This window comes from Nipponia nippon, unplaced genomic scaffold, assembly GCF_047370975.1.
Source record: "Nipponia nippon isolate SJK-2023a ecotype South Korea unplaced genomic scaffold, ASM4737097v1 scaffold_5, whole genome shotgun sequence".
NCBI lineage: Eukaryota > Metazoa > Chordata > Aves > Pelecaniformes > Threskiornithidae > Nipponia > Nipponia nippon.
This window is the reverse complement of record NW_028262369.1, coordinates 1,427,902-1,451,674: the sequence shown is the minus strand read 5'-3', so window position 1 is coordinate 1,451,674 and position 23,773 is coordinate 1,427,902. Positions and strand designations below refer to the sequence as shown.

At 53.8% G+C, this 23,773-nt stretch overlaps 1 protein-coding gene across 5 annotated transcripts in view; it reads left to right on the top strand.

Annotated features, from left to right (window-relative positions):
- Positions 1-23,773, top strand: part of CAPN15 (calpain 15) — a 60,986-nt gene that overhangs the window by 17,583 nt on the left and 19,630 nt on the right. Inside the window, exon 2 of one of the 5 annotated variants that reach the window (XM_087730397.1) lies at positions 1,175-1,450. The exons of the other annotated variants lie outside the window; for them this stretch is intronic. Within the exon in view, the coding sequence (XP_087586523.1) occupies positions 1,446-1,450 (5 nt within the window). The 5' untranslated portion in view covers positions 1,175-1,445. The remainder of the gene's footprint in view (positions 1-1,174; positions 1,451-23,773) is intronic. 5 annotated transcript variants of the gene reach the window in all.

Below are 23,773 nucleotides of genomic sequence, written 5' to 3'. Positions count from 1 at the left end.
ATTTCTATCCCTCCTCGATGAAATCAGCACCTCAAATGTGTCTCTGAGTCAGTGCCTCTGCCCCTTCCCCATCAGCCACTTGCAGTGAGGAATTTTGCTTCGTGTTGGAGGGCTGGTGTCCTGCATTCAGTCTCTGACAGGTTGAGAGGTATGTCAAAAGCGTCTAAAAATCCTCTGCCCGGGGGCTTGGCTACAGAGGCTGCCGTGTTTTGTGCTAATAATATTTGAGCCTTTGCCTAATGCCTGCTTTGTGTAGATTCCAGCCTGGTTGGGTGTTTGTACTTGCTTGAGTCTGTTGGGAGCCGTTAGTCTTTTAGGAATAGCTGCTTGCTTCTGAGTGTCCCTGAGCTGTTGTGGCTTTCCACTGGAGGCGTTTGCTGTGATGGTCATGTAGTATCTGTCGTGTAGTGCTTGTTTTCTTGCCTTCCTGCTGTTGCGAGTCCCAGAATCTGCTTCATGGTGTCTGGTGCGTGACTCCGGGAGACTCCAAGGCAAGCGACGTCACGCTTTGCTCCTTTATAGCCCTGTCTTGGGTAACTGGTAACAGTGTGAAACCAATTAGCTGTTGTCTTTGCTCTCGGTCATGGGCTTGAGTTCCTAGCGATGCCCAAGAGGCCTTTGGAAAGGCTCTTTGTGCACTTCCCAACATCTGCTGCCGTGCGTACCAACCTTTGTGGCTGACCCGCAGCTCTGGTCGGCGCTCTGCGCTCTCTAGGTCTGTCCCCGCTGGTTTGGAGGGATCCCGTGAACAGAGCTGGGTCCTCCCTGCAGGATTATTCCTTCTGCACTGCTGCTCTTTCCACTGTCACCCTGAAGAGTTGGGGAAGGTGTCAACGGCTCAGAGATGAATCCCCCGGTATGCCCGTGTGCAGCCAGCACGGAGATTTAGGAGCTCCCAGTGCAAAGTTGGCACCGAGCACTGAAAAGGTTGCGTCTCTGCAGCCTCGTGTATGCCGGCCGAGACTGCTCGTGATTCGAAGTCTGTAGCTTGGAGGAGCTTGAGAAACTAAGTGAAATCTTGACACATGGAAATAAATTTCCTGAACAACCAGCCTTCGCGGTGGAGCGGATGTTGGGGCAAGAACAGGAACTGCCGGTCTCGGTGCAGATAAAGCCGGTGTCCTGTTAGGACAGGAGTGGTTTTTCTGATAGTTATGTATTTCTCCTGCTAAAGGGAGAAGAGAACTCATCCCAGCTAAGTGCTGCATGGTTCCTGGAGACAGGAAAATCACTGGCCATGATTCACTGAGCAGTGAATTGCGTGGGAAGAACCTGCTTTAGGCAGTGATTGTGGAAGTGGGTTCAAAAGACCTGCTGAGATCAGCCAGGCTGGCAGGCATCAAAGTACCTGCGGTTCCCATGGCGAGACGGGTGAGACAACAGGGTGAAGAAGCAGCGGATGATTGGTTTCCAGCAAGGAACAGATAAATACATTCCTTTACAAAATGAAGTAAGTCAATAGAACAAGTCAGGGTAAGTAGCCCTGCCTCTGAGTGCCCTCGTCCCTGGAATCCTGTGGCGCAGGAAGGAAGCGGAGTACCGGGGAGTCACTTTGAGGCTGGACGGGAGCTCTGGGATAGATTTTGCTTTTCCTGCTGATTTCCTGTCCCTGGCTGCGGCTGCCTTCAGAGCTGCTAATGCTTTGGCTGCTCCGGAGCGGCACAGAGCCAAGCCTGCTCTGGTCTGTCTCGGGGATGAACGCAGACCTTCCTTGGCAGCAAAAGAGGGACGTGAGTATTTCACGAGTGACTTTGGTCTGTACTTGATGGGGAATTGGGGGAGGCTTCCCTCACGGTGGGGTGGGAATAAGGGAAGAAATCAGTGCTGTTTGGCTTTCAAGATTTTAGAAGCTGGGAGGAGGCTGCATTGTCTCCTGTCGCCTGGGTGAGGCCGGTGGTCTGGCATTCCCTGCCTGCTGAAGGCAGGTGGACATGAGGGAGAAGAAAAGGGCCTTAATGGCAGAAGCAGTAGACTTGTGACATCCAGATTTGAGTCCCTGGTCTCTTCTGGACCAGGCCACACAGTCTCTTTCTATGTGTCAGCATCCCACCTTTTAAACGGGAGCACGTCCCTACCTTCCCCAGCGTGCCAGGAGGGTGTAGGTACTTAAAGACTAGAGGTACCAAGTGTTATATACTTGTTAGTTAGAGGGAGCTGATTGCTGAAATCTCTGCTTAGGGCAAAGACGATGTTTTTTAAATACATCCTTGGTAGCTGTGTGTAGCCAGACAAATTCTGGCTTAGTTACAAGTCCCCTTGGGCTCCTCCTTGCTCGTGTGCTTAAAGGTGTTTGGCCTGGGCTGTTGTGGGATGAGAGCATTCAGCTGAGCCTGCGGACCCATCACGGCTGAGCTTCCCGACGTGCCAAGCCCTTCGCGAAGCTGGGAGCAGCAAGGTGCAGTGCCAGAAGTGCGGGTGCTGGCAGCAGGACACAGCTCCGTTGCTCCTGCTGCAATTGCATGGTCTGGGAGCCGTGGGCTCGTGGTGGCTTCTCCTGCTGCTGCTGCTGGAAGTGGCGATGGCAGCTCTCCAGTGTGCATCCTTCCACATCTGTAAGGTGTTAGGAGGGAATTAGGGCACTGAGCTGTCTCCCAGACGAGATTTAAGGGAGTGTTTCTGCTCACCTAGTCTTCATTCCCCAGCATTCATAAGGAGGGACAACAGGGTCCTGTCCTGGTCAAATTCTGGGACCCAGAGATGAATGGGATCTTGATGGGACCGTCAGAGAGATGGGGCTGAACTGGTTCCTGCTGGGTTGCTGTGCCCCGTTCAGCGGGGTCTCTGCTAGAGCTGGTAGGTGTTAGCACCAGGCTGGCGGGCTGGGAGCAGTCCTGGGTTGCAGAGCACTTTGGGTGCTTTGCGAAGGGTTCACAGCACCGAGAATTGCTCCAGTTCGCTCCACTCAGGAGAGGCTTTTTGGGGAAAGCGTTGCAAGATCTGTGCAGCTGATCTAAGCGTCTCTGCCCGTCACTTGGTTTGGCTGAATCTCTCTGAACTCCTTCCTTTTACAGAGAATATGCGTTTTTTGGGGTTTCCTGCAGCCTGCTGCAAAGGCTTTGTATTCTTCTGTAAAAGCCTCTTCAGAATGAAATACCTCTGGGCCTCAATGACTGTGGAGGGAGGAACAGACTCTTTCATGTTCTTTTTTTTTTTTTATAAATGCTAAAAATATATAAATCTCTCTGCTTTTAGAGGGAAGCAAGGAGACCTGCTTTCGTTGTTGGCAGCTGGTGGGAGGGCACTTGCTGTCCCCCCCCCCCGGCTCTCCAGAAGCACCACTTAATTCTGGAGAGAAACCCAGAGTGAGACAGCCGTGACCCTGGTGTTTGTGAACCCCGTGGCTTAAATGCCTGAAAAGCAACAAGTCAGCGTGGCTGGGTAACATCACACGGTCCTGTCTCAGGGGCTTTGAGCCATCTTGAGGCTGGTGGAGACGTTAATACGGGGATGCTGGCGTATCGATGAGTGGCAGGGAGCCGTACGGAGGGGGGACGCGGCTGCGTGCAGCTCCTTCCCTCCCGCCTGTCTTGTGGCGTTTCACCGCCGCGCGCAGCATAAGCAGAACTGGTGTCTAGAGGACGTGTTACTTGTTGGGGAAACCAAGGCCCAGAGGAGAAGTGAGATGTCTGGGAAGAAAAGCCAGTGGTAAAGCATCGGGTGACTCTGCAGGGTTTCCCTGCTTCTGTTTTCTGGCATCGGACCTCGGGTCAGACATCAGCTTCAGGAGGTCTGATGTTCTCGGCGAGCCGGTGTCTGTGCTCTTTGGGGTACGGTTACCCCGGCAGAGCCGGGGCTGGGGCTGGGGGCTGGGGCAGGCACAGTTCCCTGGGTTTATCAGCAACCTGCTTGGGTTTGGGTGTGCTCAGAGAGTTGATTTTGCACCTTGCAAGAATCACAGACTGGTTGAGGTTGGAAGGGACCTCGGGTCCAGCTGGTTCAACTCCCCTCCCAAGCCTCCATGCGAAGAACAGAGACATGCGTGGCTGTGAAAAAGCTGGGGATAGCCAAAATCTGCTCTGACTCTGTATCCACAGAGGAGGGATGAGGAGGGAAAAAGAGACCGCTCTTCCAAACCACAGGGGTACTAACATCAGCTCTGATATTCAGGATGTGCCTCATCGCACCAGAGTGGAGCCCGTGTTCCCCAGGTGCTGCGGTGAGGTGGATGGGTCCCTGCGCGGGTTGTGCTCCCTCTGGAAATTGTTGTGGGATCGAAGTTCGGCTGGGATTTGGTAGAGCAATGATGCTGCAGGTTGTCGTGGATACCTGCTTGATGGGAACGTTGGGCTTGTAACCGTTTGCTTGCCAGTCCTCACCAAAGCACGCGGCAGCTGGAGTGATGTCTTGCTCAAGAAAGCGTGCAGTGCCAAGGAGCTGGCAGCGGGTATGCTGTTTCATCTGCCTGAGGCTTCTCGTCCTGCCCATCCGCTTTCCATGCTGGCTGCTCCAGCGGTCCGCTCGCTCACAAAGCCTCTTAGTTGTTTAAATTGAGGCTATTTATAGCTCTGGAGCTGTGAAGAACTCGGAGGATGGCGCAGAGTAGCTGAGACGGAAGTTCTCACTAGGTACCCGAACAAACTCTCCCTGTCTGCACCCCAACCTTCTCCATCTCCATTTCCCACAAGGGCAGGTAACAGAGCTATGCTGCCTGCTTACCCGCTCCGAGGAGAGGGCAAAATCCAGGGCAGGGAGTCAGTCGGAGCTCGTGTGCCTGTCTTACCCAGCGGGGCTGGCTGAAATCTGAACAAAATGCCTGAACCCCTTGCCTGGAGTGTTGCTGTCACAGCATGGAGAGCAGGGTGGACCTGTCTCTTCGATAGTGCGAGCCTTAAGAAAGGAGAGCAGCACCTTTACCTGGTTTTGGGGTGCTCCTGACGCTCCCTTGCTCCCAGGGATGTAGGTGCAGGTCCTTCTCCAAGTGCAGGCGTTGGGTAATTTTGCTTTGGTGCTCTCAGGATGCCACGCTGCAGGAGGGGGGTTAGCATCCAGCTTTGGCTGTGCCTAGATCCGCGGTCCTCTCCTCTCCGTCTCTTTTGGGAAGAGCTCCTGGAGATGTGATTTTGCTGTGAAGGAAGCTGGGCTCTTGCACGCTGTGCTGCGGCAGTGTGTGGCAGGAGGGCCTGGGAGAGCCCTCTGGTGCTCTCTTTGGAGCAGGCGTGTTTCCAGATGCAGGTATGTTCAAGGTGGGGTGGGAAAGGGATTGGTAGGTGGTGATTTTTTTTTTATTGTTTTTTTAATAGCAGAGAATAGTAAGAGGAGGCAGAGGAGGGATTTTTCCAGAGCAACCCTTCTGCATTGCTCCCTTGACTTTTTTTGGCTGCAGAGGCAGGAGCTTGGTCTGGTGTTTTATGACACATCACTTGCACCCCCGAGGGGTGTCATGCATGTCCCCTGGAGCTGTGAAGCAGTCTCAGCCCTCCAGAAGAAGCTGTTGGATGGATGTGATGGCAGCAGGAAGCCCGGGAGCCTGGCCGAGCTGCTGCAAGGAAGGAGAAAATGCAGGAAAGTGTGTGTAGGGGTTATTTGGTTTTGTCCCAGGGCCATGCAAAAGAGCAAGGGTGGGAACCGCAAGCCCGTCCACCTAACGCTGTGCAGCATCTGTCCTGGAGGGAGATGTACCTGCATTAACCTCCTGCTCCTGCTGTCGTGGGCTTGTGGGAGGGGGAGTGAGGGCAAGAACCTGCCCATGGGGCGAGCAGGGAGCTCCCTTCCCCTCCGAGCTGTTCAGTGGCCAGCGGAGCTGTTCAGTGGCCAGACGTTTCCAGGGTTTGCTCCGGAGCTCGTTGCTTTCCTCCAAAGCTATCAGGTTGCTGCAAAAGGCACCTGCTGGATTTCTCTGACCGGTAACTTAATCCAGTTTGGCATCGGTGGCTCTGGGCTTGGGTCTCTGACTAACGCGATTCAGAAATGGAGAGGGGCAGAGACGCAGAGCTGCGGTCTCCCTTCGCCCGCCGCCACCCCCCGCTGCAAGCGCCTGGCCTCGAGCTGGCCGTGGCACTGAAAGGCTGCGTTGATCCCATCTCGGCTGGAGGCCGATGCTCGTGCGTGGAGGAGACGGAGGGGAGCGCGTACTGAACGAACCCTCTGCAGGCCTTTGTTCCCTCGGATGAAACAGCCCTCCCGGTGCGGGGCTGCCGCGAACAGAAGGGCAGTTGTTCAAGGGACACAGAGAGGAAAGATAAGCTGTGGTCGGATGCTGTTTGCATTTGGCAAGCTGGGGCTGCATCTGGCTGTTCCTGCCCGGGATCCACAACCCGCCCAGGTAGCTGTGCCTTATCAGCCGCTCTCCTCAGCAAACTACCCTGGGCTTTTATTTGAATTGGGTACCTTCCCATGCTTCTCGCCCTGCCGCGCCTGCCAGCCTTCCCACTCTGCCCGGTGCTGGCAAGGCACCAGTATTGCAGCCGGCAGCCCGTGCCAGCCGGTGCATCTCACAGCATCCGTGCCCACAAGCATCACGGAATCCCTGCGAGGGGTAGGTGCTGAAGGTCACCGTGAGGAGGTGTGAAGAACTGATCTGAAGAGAAAGAAGCTGCTCCTGTGTTACAGATGGCATTTACGAGGCTGCAGCAGGACGTTCAAACCAGAAGGAAACTTGAAGTGAAGTGTGAACGCAGCCCGCAGCCCTTCTGGATGGCGGTGGGACAATCAGCAGGAGAGTCGGGGCAGCGCGTGGGGTGAGGATGAGAGGCTGGGCTGCAGGTGCTTAGAGGCTGCCAAGTCGGCAGCTTGCTGGGAGCTGGAGGGGCCTCGCCTGCCCTTGCCCAGAGCAGTACAGAGCTCAGCTTTGTCTCCGGACACATGGGTTCAAGCCCTGCTGCTCCCAGCGCTCAGAGCGGTATCGCATGCTGGGGCTTGTGGTTACACAGAGCGGGGCTTCTGCGTTTGGAGCGTGGCAGATTCACTAGAGCAAAAGGAGCTGCGGAGAGGCTGGCTCTTTCCACCTTGCGGGGTGGAGGGGACAGGGTGTCTGTACACCCCGACCTGCTGTAGCATTCCCCAGCTGCCGAGTGGGGAAAAGGTGGACACGAGCAGGATCTTTCATCTTCCTGAAAACCTGATTTTAACCTGCATACCTTGGAAAAGTGAAACTATCGATAGATAGATGTGTGTGTGTGTATGTATATGTATTTTTCCCCCTGATTCCTTCAGACACCAAGGAGGAGACACCTTTTATTCGGAGCCCCGGTGCTGGCTGGCATGTGCCCCATGCAGCACTGGCACTTCCCATCAGACCTGTGCCACCAACTGCGGCGAACGGGTCCTCTTCAGCCTTCCCTGCCGAGGAGCCGAGGCTCCTCCTGCTGCCTTACCCCACGGCGGGTGTGTCTGTCTGCGGGGGGGACAAATGTGGAAACGCTTGGTGCTTCTGAAATGTGGAAAAGATTTTTTTTGCAGGAGTTGCAGGGTTGCAGCCCGTGGCACAGAACGGACCGATGGCTGATGCTGCTGCTGTCTTGCCCAGCAGCCTCCATGGCACATGCAGTGACGTGCGTTGGGCACATCGTTGCTTTACACCCCCCCAGAGAATCTCTTAGCAAAGCTTGGCACGATGGCCTGTTTTCCTTGGGTTGTCTTTTCCTACAGCAAATGTTTAGGTGCTTTGTGTCTTCTGGGCACGCTGGTGTGGGCGCTGCAGCTCCTGGCTCGCTCCGTGCGTGTGTTGGAGGGACCGCCGTCGGTGGCGACGTGGCGGTGGAGGGACCGCCGTCGGTGGCGACGTGGCGGTGGAGGGCACGATGTGGCGGTTGAGGGCACAATGTGGCGGTGGAGGGCACGGCAGCTGACAGGGCCCATCTGTCTTGTGCAGTACTGAGCCTGCTGCAGGCAGGGCACACACGCTCTTTGTCTCCTCTGTCCCATGTCCCTGGCTTGGCAGTGATGTCCTTCAGGTTGTCCTTGAGGAGCATGTGTGCTGAGGTTACCCAAGAGCTGTTAGTGAGCATGTGTGTGACTTGAAGAGGCTCAGGAGCTTTAACCGAGAGCGGGAGCTGCCCTCCTTGGTAGGAAGCGCTGGGTCCCGCTGCAGGGCAGGGGTGCTGAGCTGTTAGAGGAGCCCCAGCATGGCCTCTGCTGGATTGCTGCGCTCGCAGGATGCTTCTCTGTGGCACGTGGACACGTGAGGGTTAATCGCACGTGCTCAAGCCAGGAGCATCCTCTAGATTCCAGCTGTCGAAGCTCTAACTTAAGTATGTGTCATTTTTACGAGGCAGTAAACAGTACTACGGTCTGAATTACCCAGTCCAGAGGCCTCCAGGGTACGGTATAACTTGTAGGGGCTTCCCTGGTAATTACTGCCTGCCTGCCTGCCCGAGGAGTCGGCTAGGTGTGTTGCCGGCTCAGTTAAGGTGGCAGTAGCTCTGGAGCATGGGGCATGAACAGAAGGAGCGGGCTGGGGTGCTGGGTGGTCGTGTGGCTCAGCCTGCCCCAGCACAGTGTTGTTCTGCTCTGCTCCTGGCCCTTCCACCTCCACATAACCCCCGCAATCCTCCTCGCTGTCTCCGAGAAGCCAGAGGAACCAAACAGCCACCATTTTCAAAGTGCACGGTGATGCCAAACTGATTCTGAGGCCAAGTGTGGGTTCCTGCGTTGAACCTTTGTTTGATGGGGTGGTGGGAGCGTGGTGGGCTTCTGATGTGGTGCAATGCTCTTGTGTCCTCCTTGGTTTGCCGATGGTACCCTGGTGGGTGATCTGGATGACGCTGTCGACTGCCACATTTCTCTTGGTGCCAGTGGGGCAGGAGGGTGCAGGGGAGGCTTTTAGGCTGGTGGGGATCACAGCATGCTGAAGGAGCCCGTCTCGCTGTCTGCATTGGACGCTGTGCCGCAGAGGGCACAGGCCTGGGTCTGCTCTGCACAGCCAGGGGTATTTTCTATGTGCACGCTGGTACTGAAGGTTGGCCCAGGGCTGTCCTAGAAGCCATCAGTGCAAGGAAATGAAAATGGCAAGTGGGCTGTGCAAGAGGAAGCATTCACAGCCAAACCGCATGTTTTATCAGCGTGTTTTATCCCCCTGAGCTTCTTGGAAACTGTTGGTAGTTGTCCCCTCTAAAGTTCAGGTACCCTAGAAAGAGAAGTAAGTGGCCTTTACAGGTCAGCTGCACGTGCGCAGACAGATCCATTGCTGTTGGTGGCACTCAGCCTGTGCACGGGATCCCATCTTCTCCCATCTCCCTTGCAAGAAGGAACTGGACTGAGTGGCTGGCTGGAGCACCACGAGAAGGTACTTCAGCAGCAGGGCCTGAGAGCTCACCGATGCCGGTATGCTCAGTGTTGGACTGATATTTTGGCCTCTCATTGAATTGCCCTGTGGTGGTCTCTGTAATGAGGCGTGAATCCTCGAGGCTGGCCTGGCTCTGTCTGGGAAGAGCAGGGATGCTGAGGTGGTGAGAGGCCCAAGTCTCCTTGGACGTAATTCTGAATTTCCTCCGTGGTTTCAGCAGTACGGGACAGAGCAGCTGGCTCAGGGCAGGGTGAGTTCCCCTGATGTCAAGAGGAGGCTGTTCTGTTGAGGTTCACTGAGGAGGTTTTGCTTCTCATTTTTTTGAAGGCTATGTGCCAGCATCCAGTCCTGCAGAGCAGAGCCAGGATTCCTTGAGAGCTGCAAGGCGCTCTGTCCTTTCCTTGGCGTCTCCTCCGAGGAGGGGTCAGTGGGGGTCTCGGTGGGGAATCCCGTGGCTCTTTGTACATGCGAGGATATTGATCCGTGACTGCAGCCTTTTTCCCGCAGACCTAGTGTGCAGAGCTGGCAAGCTCCTGGCAGCGCAGAGGGTTATTTAGCTCACCTCTGACCTCAGCAGGTAGGAATGGCGCTTAACCAGCGCTGGAATGAGAAGGCAGAAGGCAGGGGGTGACGTTTGGGACGGGGGGTGTCCCTTCTCCTGTCCTCTGGAGCCTTGGAGGCTGCAGTTTGGAAGTCCTGGGAGCAGGCGCCAGCCTGTGGGTGCCCTGAACCTTTCGTGCCGTTCTCTGCCTGCTGTGTTTATTGAGCCTGACGCTTCAGCTGCCGTGGAGATGGACGGATTTCTATTAACCGTACCCTGCGTGTGCCCCGCTGTGAAGCGAGCCCAGGTATTAGCATGGCAGGAGCTGGAGGCTGGAGCACAGCAGCTGGAAGCGCAGGGTGATTTATTCAGTGGAGATGTGAGAGATGGGAGCAGGCAGCTTTGGAGCTGTGGTGTTGCTCCTGATCCATTTCCCCTCCCTCCCCTCTCTTTCGGTCTCTCTTTCTTTTCCCCCACCACTCTTCCAATTTTATTTTAACAGCACTACAAATTGCAGCATAAATCTTAGCTGAGCAGCGATTCGGGTTGGCAACCACCAGTAAATCTGCTCTTCCAGCCTCCCCACGAGAGGGAAGTTACACTGGGAGTAAGGGGCTATGGGTGAGCCCTGAGTGCGCCTGGTTTCCAGTCCCATCAGGTTTCCCTGGCTCATTCCAGTTATGGTCCCGTAGCATCTTTAGCCTCAGTCCCACATCCCTCCAGTCTATGGGAACAGGAGAATTATTCTCCCCCCACCAGCCTCCAGTGTGTTGGAAAGTGGTGTGAAACAGCCTCAAACATGGGATAGGAGAGATCAGTTGCAAGCGCTGCTGTTCAGGTGTATGACATCTAAAGTTGTTCCCTGTTCTTAAAGATAATAGAAAGTGGCCTTTATCCGGGGAATGGGCCTGTGCTTCCAAACTACCCTGCCCAGGCAGGTGCTTTTGCTTTCTGGTGCAGAATGCATGTATCCTCTGCAGGCTGTGCTGGGAAGAGTGGCAGAAAATAGCCCTGTGGGGTGCGTGGAGGGCAAAGTCTCTGCCGTTTGGTTCACACAAGGGATCTATCTGCGCAGTCCCGCACCAGGAGCCGTTTGTCCTGGCAAACGTGTTTCCCAGCTGCCCGTACTCTCTCCCTGGATGTGTGTTCCGCCTGTGTTTGTAGCCCCCTTCCCACCACGCTTGAGCTTGACCACCCTGCGTTGAGGCCAGGTATTATGAGAGCAGAATAAAAGTGCAGACCGTGCTTTCATCTTAGCCTCTTCTTGGCTGGCTGTGAGGCTTCAAAGGCATTTTCCATGGTGGGGTCTTAAAACACTGGGTGAGTGCTGAAAGATGCAAGGGTAGGTCTGCCTGATGTCAACAGGACTTGCTTTTGTGTGATGTACCGGTGAGAAAACCAAGGTGCAAAGGGGGAAGGCATCTGCTGCAGAAGTGTGTTAGAAACTGTGAGATTCTGGGGTTTTGGGGTAGCTGGGATTTGTGCAGAGGAGAAGCACAGGGCCAGCAGTCCCTGCCGTGTCTAGGGACTGCAGGGCTCTGACTCCAGATGGCCACCTCGCCCTTGCCCTGCTCTGCTCTCCAGGGAGCACGGGCTCTTTCGAGGTAGGCCAGAGACCCTCACTTAAAAAAGAATTTCTTAATTGGCTTAAAGAGAGAGAAACAGAAACAATGAGTAGAGCTTCCTCTTCATCCAGCTTTCTTTCCTCTGCAGGGGTTGCTTTTGAAGTGATTGCTCAAACATACCTGTGGTGTGGGTAGCTAAATCAAGCGTCCTTTGGTCCCGAGAGTCCGCCCTCCTTGCTGAAGCTGTCCCAGCTCCTCAGATAAGAGAGCAGCTTAATGAGTTTAGTTTCTTGCTCCTTTCCTTGCCTCCTCCCCTCCCTCCTGAGAGCAGGTAAGTCTTTATTGTAAAACGTAACTGTAGAGATCGGCCCCGTCGGTGCTTTCTTTCCTTCCCCCTTTCTCAGATTCGTAGCACTGAAGGGCTCCTCTTTCTGTGCCTCCATGCTTAGATCCTCCTTCAAAGAGCAGCCTGCGCTCACCTTCTCCAGGGCCTCTTTCAACCTGGACCTGGAGAGAGGTGACCAAGACTGTTATTTGAAGGATTGCCATGCCCAGGTCTTCGAGCTCCTCCGGTGGTACCACGGCGGCTTCTTCTGCAGCTGGGGTGAGGGACGTATCAGCAGGCTTCTGGGACAGCTTTCCCTGTCGGGATCCTTTCCTCCCGCAAGAGAAGCACTGCCCAGCTGGGCTGCTGTGTTGCAGGATGTCTTTTCTGAGCTGGGCTCACCCAGCACACGCACAGAGCCTGCTGTGATGTGCTAGTGGCATTGGGGTAACGGAGACCCTCTTTATCACCTACCCCTGAGGGGCATCCCAGTGCCTGGCCTGCTGAGTGTCCTTAGCCAGGGCTCCCTGGTGGTAGAGGGAGCAGCCACAGCTCGATTCAGCATGAATACTCTGCTTCCAAGGGCCGCGTGTAGCTGCTTCAGCTCCGGGTTAGATCCCGTTTAACCTGATCTCTGGCTCTGGCCTCGTCCTGGAGATTGCGCCTTCATCCTCTTCAGGGGGTGGCAGCTGTTCTGGAAAGGGAGCAGGAGTCCTGGTGATCTCCTGGGCTGCTATAAATCTCCTCGCTAGCACCGAAGGACCTAACGTGGTGTAGGTGAGGAGATGGAAACTCATTCACAGCCCTTCGTCTGGTGTTTGCAGGCAGAGGTGCTTCTCTGCTCCTCTGTGGCCGGGCGCTGGTGGCTGGGTGCTCAGAGGTCCTGGTAGCTGAATGCCAGGCTCAGATAGGTGTTTTGTTCTCTTACGATTCCCCCCGCATACACACACAAACCCGTTAATAGCTGTAATAAACCATATGCCCCTGTTATTTAAACAGAATAAATAAAGTTGGAAAAGCCTCCCAGGAGCATCTGGAGCTTCGCCACCTGTGGAAAATCAGCAGTTAAAGGAGCTGTATACGTAGTGGAGAGCGGGGAGAAGAGCCCGTAAAGGCGGTGTCAGCGGAAAAAGAGGAGTGTCTGAAAGCCTTTCATCTTCCCGTTGGCAGCGCTCAGATGCGACTCCAGCTGCTCTCTATTCTGGGAGGCAGGCGAGTGTGCGCTCCCGCACTTGGTTACTGCCGCTTGCAAAGAGCGGGTCTGCATTGACCCAAAGGTTTGGAAATCATTACGCTATCGAGTAAGAATAATTGAGAGGATGGTGAAGGAGCATTGCCAGGACTTGAGAAATTCCTGTTTGGTTTCTGGGCTCGTCTTAGACTTAGTGGAAGGTCAGTGTCTCGGTTGCTGTCTAGATATCAGGCCCCATGGAAGGAGAATCCAAGGCTCTCCAAAACACCACCGTCTCCTGCAGGCACAGGGCTCACAGATACATACGGAGGAGTGTGTACTGCCGTGAAGTCTTATTTTTTTCAGGTGCTGGCCGTGTTTCTTAGGCTGCAGTGGGAAAATCATTCCCAGTTCTGTCCAGAACCTCTCCAGTTGCTCTGTGGAAAGAGGCAATCTGGGAGCCAGGCAGGTGTTGCAAGCTAAGGAGGACGCAGCCATATCTGTGTGTTCACTGGAGACCAAATGGACCCTGGAATTACGTTGCTTTGAGGGGGCTCCTGTGCTGCTGCCTGTTCTCTCTCGGCTAATCCAGATACCCAGCATCCCAGATCCTTCTTGTTACAGGTCCCCTACAAGTTAAATGCTTTTTTTTTTTTTCATGGCCTCCTGGACTGTGAACACTCCACAGCCAACTTGAACTTCACTTATAAGCTCAAGATGCAAATATGGACATCCCACCTGTGCCACGATGCTGGATGCTCCTTAACACTGTGTATCACCCCAGAGGCATTTGTGCCCAAACGTTCAACCCCTGTCGAGGCTGGAAGGTTGACGTGAACCCTCTAGAGAGGGTTATGCTGAGAGGTGCTGTGGTGTGTGTCCAAGTGCTGTGTTGAGCCCCTGCTGCTTGCTGGCAGCCCTGGATGCGGAGGACAAGCAGTGATGGCCGGCTAGCACACACCGTGCTTGCCGGCCACCAGGATCCCAGGTGGGTAGGCAGGTATCTTTTGCAGCCTGGTTCTCCTGAGTTGCTGATCGTCTCCCGCTGTGAGTGATGCATATATCACTTGACTGCCGGTACCCTCCCCTCTCTGCTCCAGCACGTAAGCCTCTGTGTGGTACACCAGCTTTGACAGAAAGGGCCAACCCCGCTGCAGGCTTTCACCGTTTGTCAGAATAAATTGCTTCTTCTTCCTATTGCGTGGAGGAGATGCTGGTTCATTTGCCCTGAGTCTGAACAGCATCCGAGGCGGCTTCTCCCCCTGTGCTCTTCCTCCCCCTGAGCCTGCAAGGAGAGCAGAGCCTGCTGGCTGCAGCACGGCAACAGGCTCCCAAAACCACAGCTGATGCAGCAACAAATTTTGTGCAGTCTTGCATTCATCTGCTTGACCTGACGTAACCTGGGAACAGAGCTGGAGAAGGTGCGGATGATCCAGGAGCGGGAAAGGCTGGAGCTATCTGTGAGGCTGGTGGGGTTTGCTGCTGTTCGGAGCCTCCGCTCTCCATGCGGGGCCCCGCTGACCAAGCAAGCCCTGGGCCCTGCTTCACCCCAGGTGAGTAAAGCGTGGAGGGACGTGGCTCCAGTGCAGCAAGCTGCACCAAGCCTTCGTGCATGTTTTTTCCAGGACCTGGTAGTGAACGTGAGCGTGCTTGAAAGTTGCATGTGGAGCCAAGGACTCGGTGGGAAGAGTGAGCGCGTGCCTGTTTGTGTGAGCTCCAATGCCCCGTTCATCTGGGACATTGCCCTGGGCTTCTGCTCTGTGCGTTGAGATCCTCCTCCGGGATCGGTGTTTTTGGAGGGGCTGCAGATGTGGTTCCTGAAGTAGAAGAGAGGACATTCAGGTTTGCCCTCTGCCTTCTGATCTCCTGTCGCCAAAGGAGCTGCTCGAGCATGTTGGGAGATAGCAGGGCTGGCGAGTTGGTGGCTCTGGGAGGAACCGCCATCCTTGCCTTTCCCCTCGCTGTCAGATGACATTTGTAGCGGGGCTGGAGTGCTTGGCCCTGATCCTACCATAGGGATGCCGGGAGTTGCCAGAGTTCCCCTCTCTTCTTCTATCCCTTGGCAATCCTTCTTTCTTTCTGTAGATCAGTGCAAAGCTTGTTGGCTGGGTTATTAAGCATGAGCTGCTTTCCTGAGGCACAGGACTGGCTTAGCTTTTCATTAAGGCCTGTTAATCATCCTGAAGAGAGCCTGACAGCCGCTGGCGATGGACCACAGTGCCCCGCTGCCTTCCGTCTCGCCGGTGGGCACGAGGTCCCGCTCGCGGTGCCCCGAGCGTGGCTGGCAGCTGCGGGACGGGTGCTGCGTGGTCTGGCGTGGGACGGTGCTGCTGCAGAGCTTGGCAGCGTGGGCTTGGGCCCCGAGGAGTTTCCTCGTTCGCAGGAAGAGCGCCTGGCCGCAGCTCTGCCAGGAGCTGGGATGATGGCCAAGTTAAAGCCCTAGGAGAGGAGGAGGAGGAGGCTGGGGGCTCTGCTTCCCCCCTCCACAGGCTGCAGCCTCGCTCTCCTTAGTCTGGGACCTCACGGAAACACGAGTCTTTCTCCATCCATCCATCCCAAATGGTACCGAGCTCTTGATTACTGTTGTTTTTTTTCTTAATTGCACCTTGGAGCTATGCCTTGATTTATTTTTTCAGGGAGAATTTCAGGAAAAAGATGGCTGTTTCTCAAGCAAATAGCAGCCTGCCCCATGCAGCTGATTACGGGCAGGGCTGGGAACTGGTGGGACTAAAGGAGAGAGGGGCTCGGTGGGGTCCTCCCACCTCCCTCCGCGTGGTCGTGCCTGCCTTGCGATAGCTCCCACCGCCCCACAGCCCCTGCAGGGCCACGCGAGGGGGCAGGCGGCCCTCTCCAGGCTTGCGTGGTGTCCTCCAACAGCAGTATTTTGCCTGTAAGGCCTCAAAGGCAACAAATAGCTTTGAATTTCCTTTTCATCCTAGGAAGAAGGGATTTAATTTACACTCTGAAAGTACAGGGTGGTGTTTTGGAGCTGAGCTGGTGGCACTGGCTGTGAGAGTGAGGTGGAGTTGCTCACAGAGCATCACCTGCAGCTCCTCAATCCTGTCCCGTGCCATGCTCTCCAGACATGAGGTGTCCTAAGAGACGTCCTCTAGTCCACTCCCTCCCACATTTCATCTGAAATCCTTACATTTTGAGCTCGTCTGGCCATCTCTCCCACTCTTCCCGACCCGAGCATCATAGATAATCATTGATACGAAGCTGTCCCTGTCCTGTTGTCTCTGGGCAGGCATTCCCATGGCCAGGGGTGGATAGCAGATGTCTCCCCTGGGCTTGGTGAGAAGGGTGGATGGCAGGGCCTGGGTCAGAGCCAGCCTGGCAATTCATAGAACCGTAGAATCCCAGGTTGGAAGGGACCTCAAGGATCATCTGCTCCAACCTTTCTAGCACAATCTAGACGAGACGGCCCAGCACCGTGTCCAGCCGAGTCTTAAACGTGTCCAGCGTAGCGGAGTCAACCCCTTCCCTGGGGAGATTATTCCAACGGTTGACTGTTCCCATTGTGAAAACTTTACCTCTCGTGTCCCATCGGAGTCTCCCTGGGAGTAACCTGTACCCGTTACCCCTTGTCCTCACCACGGGACTCCTTGTAAAAAGGGAGCCTCCATCTTCTCTGTAGCTCCCCTTTCAGCACTGGTCCATGGTGATGAGAGCACCTCGAAGCCTCCTTTTCTCCAGGCTGACCAAGCCCAGCTCTCTCAGCCTGTCCCCACACGGCAGGCTGCCCAGAGCCTGGATCATCCTGGTGGCCCTTCTCTGGACCCCCCCAGCCTGCCCACACCTTTTCTGTGCAGCGGGGACCAGAACTGTGCACAGTATTGCGGGTGCGAAATTCTTCAATGGGGACAGCTAAGAGGCAGTAACAGAGGAGGGAGCTCAGAGGAAGACCCCTCGACCGTCGGATCTGAGGGAGTGGCACACATCCTTGATGGAGCAAAAAAGGACATCTCTCCTTGGTACGTCAACCTCATTTATGTCTCAGTAATGCATTGAAGACAGCAAAGTCTTGCCCTTCTTCCTCTCTGGGCAAACGGCATGGTGAAGGGGAAGTCTTGTGGCCTCCCTGGATGCTGTTTGTTGGCTACTGTTAGTGGTTTGAGAGAGTCATTAATCCTACGCTGCTCTTCCCTGGGATCTTCTCTTGGTTCGTTGCTGTTACCAACTTTTGTGCCCTTTTTAAAGGGCACAATTTCTGTTAGCTTTTTAAATTAAAACCTGCCATGATTTGAAATGAATTGGTGTAATAGTAGTAGTAAAGAACATCATCTTCCCAGCTGTTCTTCCCCAACATCTTGCTTGTCCTGAAAGATCTGGCATGTTGATCGTAAATCCTCTTGCTGTTCTTCTTGATCTCCCCTGATTTCTATATGTCTTGTGCTGGCCTAACTTCAGTGGTGGCTTGGAGGTCTGTGCTCCTGATAGGAGTGGCACCTGTACGATGTGTCCTGCTCACCATTTCAGCATTAAACAGCTCACCAGTTTGTCCAGATCAGCAGGGAGCCCTCGTGACAGCAAGAGGAGAGGCTGCCTCTGGGGTGTGATTTGGCTTCACGTTGCTTGAGGTGTGTTTGTCCTCGGGTTCCTGCAGGTGCAGGAGGCCATTGGGTGCTCCTGGTGTCTCCCACCCTCTTGCTGGCCCACCTTGAGGTTTAAAGGACCTTGCTCCACGGAGGGGTTGTGCTACAGCTCATCCCAGAGGATTTGGTGTCCTCACTGGTCCCTGCTGGGTGTGTGATGGGATCAATGGTATTCTGTCGGTCCTGATGTTGCCAGGGCTGTGTTTGCTCTGTAATAAACTCTTCTCCTGCCATGTTCGAAGGGCCAGCGTTTTTTGGGCTGAGGGTCGAGGCTGAAGGCTGCAACCAGGTCAGCAGGCATCACCCCTCTTCTGCCAGATCTGAACCTGTTTGGCCTTTGACCATAGCCTGTCTTCTGCCTGGCAGCTGAACTGCTCTTCCCCTCACCCTGATTCACCTTTTTCCAGTTCATCTGTATTACCGACTGGGGAAGGTGTCGACCAGGATTGACCCTTCATACGCTCTTGAGAAGTTTTCCGAGCTGCCTCAAAGCAGGGAAGGATTTATGGGTCAGTCAGGGAATGATTAAGTACGTTTTTGGAGCCCCTGCCCTTCCTTCAAAGTCTTCCTTCCTAACCAAGGGGATCTTTTCAGAGTTTGAAGTTTTTCGTTCTTTTCCGCAGAAGTGCTCAGGCTTCTCTGCGTGTAAATAATTGCAAACTCCCTCCTCCTGGGGCTGTTGAAGTAAAACCACAATGCATTTTTGTGCTAAACCTGTTCTCAACATCAGCGAGCGAGCAGGGCTCCGGGGCATCCGCCGGCGTGCGTACGCAGCAAGCACCTCGCACAGCGAGGAGCACCCCTGGCACCAGCGTTGGAGTCTTGTCCCTGACTGCCGGGGTGCGGGATCACCCCTCTTCTTCGGTGACTGATGCGGAGTTTTTGTCCTGTCACCTCGGCGTGGAGAGTCAGAGGTCCAGGAGGTTGGTTTGGTGTTTGTGTGCGTTGCCACCGGCTGGGTGCGGGCTGGAGATAGCCGTGGGACTTGGGTCGGCAGCAGGTCGTTCTCATGAAAACCTCTCAAGAAAATATAATTCCTAAATTCCCTTTTGCTGCTTCCAGAAAAAATTTCCCCTGGCGTTGCTGTAAAAGATGAGTCTGAAGGGCCAAAATTGAGTTATAGCAGCTCTCATAATCCTTGTGTTTCCACATAACATTGGCAAGATCCTTACCCTCTTTGGCTTGCGGATCACGTTGTCTTTCAGTTTTTTAGCATGGAGGCCTCGGTTTGATGGCTGGGTGTGAAAGTCTGTTTTTTTCAAATCTTTCTATACAAGCCATCTTGCAAACAGGTAATCATTTTATTTAGCAGCAGATCTGTAAGACACATCAGCCTGGCCTGTGGGATTGATTTCAATGGAGTCTAAATCCTCCGCCATTTCAGGTGCTCGTGAATTTTGCTGGACAACTTTATTTTACATGGGAAACTTTCTGGGACACTGCTCAGACCAAAGATGGAGTGCATTTATAAAAACATGCAAGATAGCTGAGCCAATTTTTAGCAGGCTTTCTGAAGAACAAATCTACTGTTCTCTAAGAGCCTTCTTGCTCCAAGTGTGCAAGAAGGTGAAGCTACAAGTATCCAACGTAACCTGGGTCCGTCCGTCTCCTAGGGTTCAGGCCCTTTTGGTCTGTTCGTTTCTTAACAAAAAAAATTAAATTCTTAAATTCTTGTGTTGCATTTGCTGGAGGACTGTGGGCCTTTTTCCCCTAAAAGAGCAGCTTTTGTGGGAGCTGCAGGCATGCCGAGGTGCTCCCAAATGTTTTAGCAGAACCAGGGTATCTGCAGAGATCCTTTGCACTTTCTACACCCAAATTACACCAATTTCATGCAACTGTGACCAAACCCTATAAATCGGGTGTACCTCCTTTCTCTATTTGCTCTTAAGGGGGTTCAAATATCCGCTGTATGTGGATTTTAGTCCAAGTCAGTGTACTGTAGTCAAAGTAAGGCAAGATATGGATTGAGGCCATTCAGTTCATCACCACCTTGAGCCAAATCAATGTATTAAGACATTATCGAACCTGTTTAAGCATATACATAGTACGGTGCTGGGCTGACTTAATGACACAAATTTTTCTCACCTAGTATAATACTTGGGTGCAATTGGAGCTTGCTATTGTTTGCTCTTAATTTCCCCAGGTACCCAAAAGACCAGGGAAATAAGGTACAGAAAGGGTAAATAAAATAGTTGAGTCCAGGAATGATGGCAGCAATAGTGCTGTGCTAAATTGGTTTCTTTGAAGTGAACTGTGATTGCAACTGCAGAAATTTCCCATGCTTGCATGCAGGGAGGCAAGATGAGGTTATTAATTATAACAACAGGCTGGAATTGATCTTAATGAGAAACAGCATAGCTTGAGAGGAGCTGAGGCTGTGCTGGTGGCTGTCCCCAGGGCTGGGGCTCCGGAGAGACCTTCCCGGGCTGTTCTCCTGCCAGCTCTGCTGCAGCAAAGCCTGTCCCGCGATGAGCCGGTGTGAGCGAGTGCCAGCGTACCACGTTCCCCATCCTGAGTTTTGAAGAGGTCATATTGCCATTGACCATCTCGTCTGGGCCCTGTATCCCGATAACCTTGGGTAGGTGCAGGAGGTCCTTCTTTAGGGTGAGACACCACATCCCTCATCAAAAGCTTGTGAGCCCAGAGCTTGCAAAAGCTCATGACATTTGAGCAAAGCTAGAACTCGGACTTTGCTGGCCTCCTTGAAATACTCGGCCTGCCTCTGCCTTTTGTATCCCCAGGGATTCTTCTTGTTGCCCTGGCAGAGATTTGGGTAACCTCTTCATTAGCAAAGGAGCCTTTGAGAACGGCCGTGTCTCAGCGTGCCTGTACTGTGCCAGCCAAACTGGTTTTCTTCTGAAAACTAATATCTTACAACACCGAAGCAATTAAGGTGCTAATGATGCACGTCCTGTTTTTCTCACAAGGCAAGCCTTCCAGATTCTGATTCTGCTTTGATGATTTGCATGAAGAACGATAAAAATCTCTTGTCTCCAGTCCATCAGTTTAGGATAACGCTGCCTGTATGCCCTTAGCCTTGGAGGAAAGCTGGTGTGAGGCATGCTCCTTCCAGACGTGTGACGCTTGGCGTTCTTGCAGCAGCGTTGGGCCTGCAACTCCAGTGACCGTGTGTTCAGATGGGCAGACCCCTTCAAAGACTCTCCTCCTTCTCTCCCAGCCAGGGATTTCAGCCATGAAGAGGACTCTCCAAGGGACGATGGTCTCCTCAACTTCCTTCCTTCAGCAAAGCCAGACTGTGGTGCATGTCACAGGAGCTTTCAGGGTGCTCCTGTCCTAGCTATGCCTCTGTCCTCCTCCTGTTTCCCACCCCGCTCTTGACAGGTTCCTCGGGGCCTCTTCCACGGCCGGTGAAGGGTAGAGGAGCGTGTTCTCCGTTCAACTCGCATCCTTTGCAAGAGCGTTGCCTTGGAAGTCCTTTCTTCCCTGCCCTACAGCAAAATATCCCCTCTCACCCTTAACATCTGTCTTTTTTGAGGCAGGCCAGCCCTTTTTTCTGGGAGGTGATGGCAGAGTAAGTTGCAGGAAAAGCTGCAGTTTGAGAGCGTGTTTTGTGGTTTTATTGGCCGCCAGAAAAATATACTGCTGAATGAACTCCGTACATCTGGGGCCAGTGGTTTTTTTTTTTCTCAGACTTCTCATTAGCAGGATTCAGTTTTCCCCTGAGAACTTCTCATTAAAACCGGCAGCCTCTTCTCTCCCTGGCTGGTGGAGCACATCTGAGCTGGCGGAGCTGTGTCCAGTGTGGGAAAAGTAGAAGCTAGATAGAAGCTGTGCAAGAATCCTCTTGAGGTTTGGTGCGATGGGAACAAGAAATTCCCAAGAACTGGAGTGCATCATCAGCTTGGAAAACTCTTCGTATCCATCTGAGCCTCTCGGCACCTTCTGGGGAGGGTTGTGTGGTGTTGATGAGTCTTTAATGGCCCCATTCACCGTCAAGTGCTCACCCTTGCACAGTCTCCTGCTACAAAATTAGACTTTTTTTTTTCTTCCCTCTGCTCTGACGAGTGATTTTTGTCTGCCACCATTGCTTTATTAAACGGAACGAATCCAGTTGTCCTGCCCTAATTCATCGCAAGTTATTATCAGTAGAAAATGCTATTTTCTGCATAAATGCAATTGTCCTGCCCCAGTGGATGGTCAGGAGCGATGATACTGTGCTGGGGCTGGGAGGAGGCAACCTTCAGAAAGAAGGGGTATCCTGGCCGGAGGAGAGTTTGGCATGGAAGTGGAACGGGCTGGTCCCTTGGCTGTTTTTCCTTCCCCTGGCTAAGCTGTGTTTCTGGGAACTAGTTGACAGTTTGTCCTCGGTTGACTCTAAAGAGTGAGAGCAGATATAAATATATGATAAAGCTCTGGAGCATGCGAAAATTAATATTTCAGGATCAAGAAGTCTTTATTTCATCAACTGCTTCAACGAAAGGAGGAATGTGTGTAGTTGTAGCTGTTGTGGTTTCCTTCCAGCAGACTGAAGGAACAAAGGGAGCGGTGCCGCCGGGAGCTCAGACCAAGGCCCCAGCTCCAGTCCCAGCTAAAGGAGCCGCCTGGTACGAGAGGCCTAATTAATTTGCCTCCTCCCCGAGGAGGATGCGAGCCACCAGCCCCGTTCCGCAGGGCTGCTCAGACCCGTACAGTACCAAACACTTCCCCGGTGCTGTGCAAGGGGAGCAGGAGTGCAACCCCGAGAGGGGTGGTGAGACTGCAGCTTGAACTCCTGAATGTCCATCCAGTCTGGGGCTTCCTGGTGCAGCAAAGACCTTGGCAAACTGGAGCAAGGTCAATGGAGGGGCACTAAGATGGTCAGGGTGCCCTGCCAGGAGAGGATGAGGGAGCTGGGCTGGAGAAGAGAAGGCTTTGGAGCAGGAGTTTGTCCTGGAGACCCCCCGAGGTCCCTGCTGACCTGAGTTTTCCTGGGATCCTCCGTGCTTGCTTTTGTGGAAGTGGGGTGCTGCTTTCGCTCACCGGTGGAGAGGTCCAGCAAGGGCCCCTGTTTTGTGGGCGCGATTTTGCCATTGCAGCGGGCCTGCCTGACTTGGTTGCTTTGACATGAGCCTCCCAGAAAGCGGGGGTGAGCGTAGGGGAGGTTTTCTTTGCTGTCTCTGCCGTTGCTCAGTAGAACTGTGTGGGTGCGAAGTGGGAGAAGAGGGCAAAGGGACAGGTCCCTTCTGCTGTTTTATTTCCGCCTGCACCTCTCTGAAATTGGGTGAAGGTCACTGGTACTGAAGCCCATGTTATTTCCTTGTCTCACTTTGGTGGAGTGGGAGAGGCAGGATTTGGAAATACTTATGCAACCTGCCCTGTTTGTACGATGCCGGCACCCAGCTGGTGACAGTTCTGTAGCCTTCAGGGTTTAGAAGTGTGACTCAGAGACTGTTTTTCTCCTATAGATATCCATAAAAAGTGGAAAGTCCCTGTTCGTAGTGTTTCTGTGTTGCTCTGTCAGGATATTTGCTGCAACCTTCCCCTGGTCCAGCCTACCAGCCCTTGCCTGGCTCTGCAAGAGTGAGTCAGCTCAGCCAACAGCATCTCCTTGCCTGGGCTTCATGACGTGGGGGCCGCGATCCCAACCCACGTGCCCTTCTAACAGTTCAACCGCCGGAGCGATGCCGCGTGGGTCCTGACCTCCCTCACCCCCTTCTTGCACAGGCATGGATGTCTCCTGCTCCGGCTGGCTCTGGAGATGTGGTAGGTCCGGGCGGGAGGCGGCTCAGCGGTCCGCTCTCAGGTCAGAGCATGCTGTGCCGTTGAAAGGAGTTAAATAGAAAACAGCTGGATGGGGAGGAGGGGAATTGATTCGCAGCTCACAGACAATTGAGGCAGGATTTTGTTTGCAGGTTTTTTTGTGATTTTTCTTTTTCTTCCACAAAGTTCTAGTGCTTTTTCTTGTATTTGTCAAAGAGGATTTTGCTACAGCGCGTTCTGTTTCAGAGAACTCGGGGTTTGTACATTGCCGACTAGAACAATTGATTTTTATTTATTTGTTTATTTACTGCAGGAGAGAACTGATGCAGTAAGTTTTAAGGCTTTAGCTGTTCTGGAAGAGTGTTATTTAGAGAAACAGCCTGATTCTGCTGCTATGTGCGATTGACACAAGCTCATATAATCCCAGCGCCGGTGTGGGCTCTGCAGCGGAGCCCTGGGATCTCTCGCTCCAGTGCCCGGGTCACCTCGAGCCATTTGCTCTGGCAGTCCAAGGTGCTTCTGTCCAGGGCTGGTTGCCATCTCCTGCCCTGGAGCTCGGCTCCCTATCACACAGCCTTGGCACACCACCAGCTCCCTGCCAGCAGGAAAGACGCAAACGGCAGGTTTTTGGGCGCTTCCCGGTCTCGCACCCT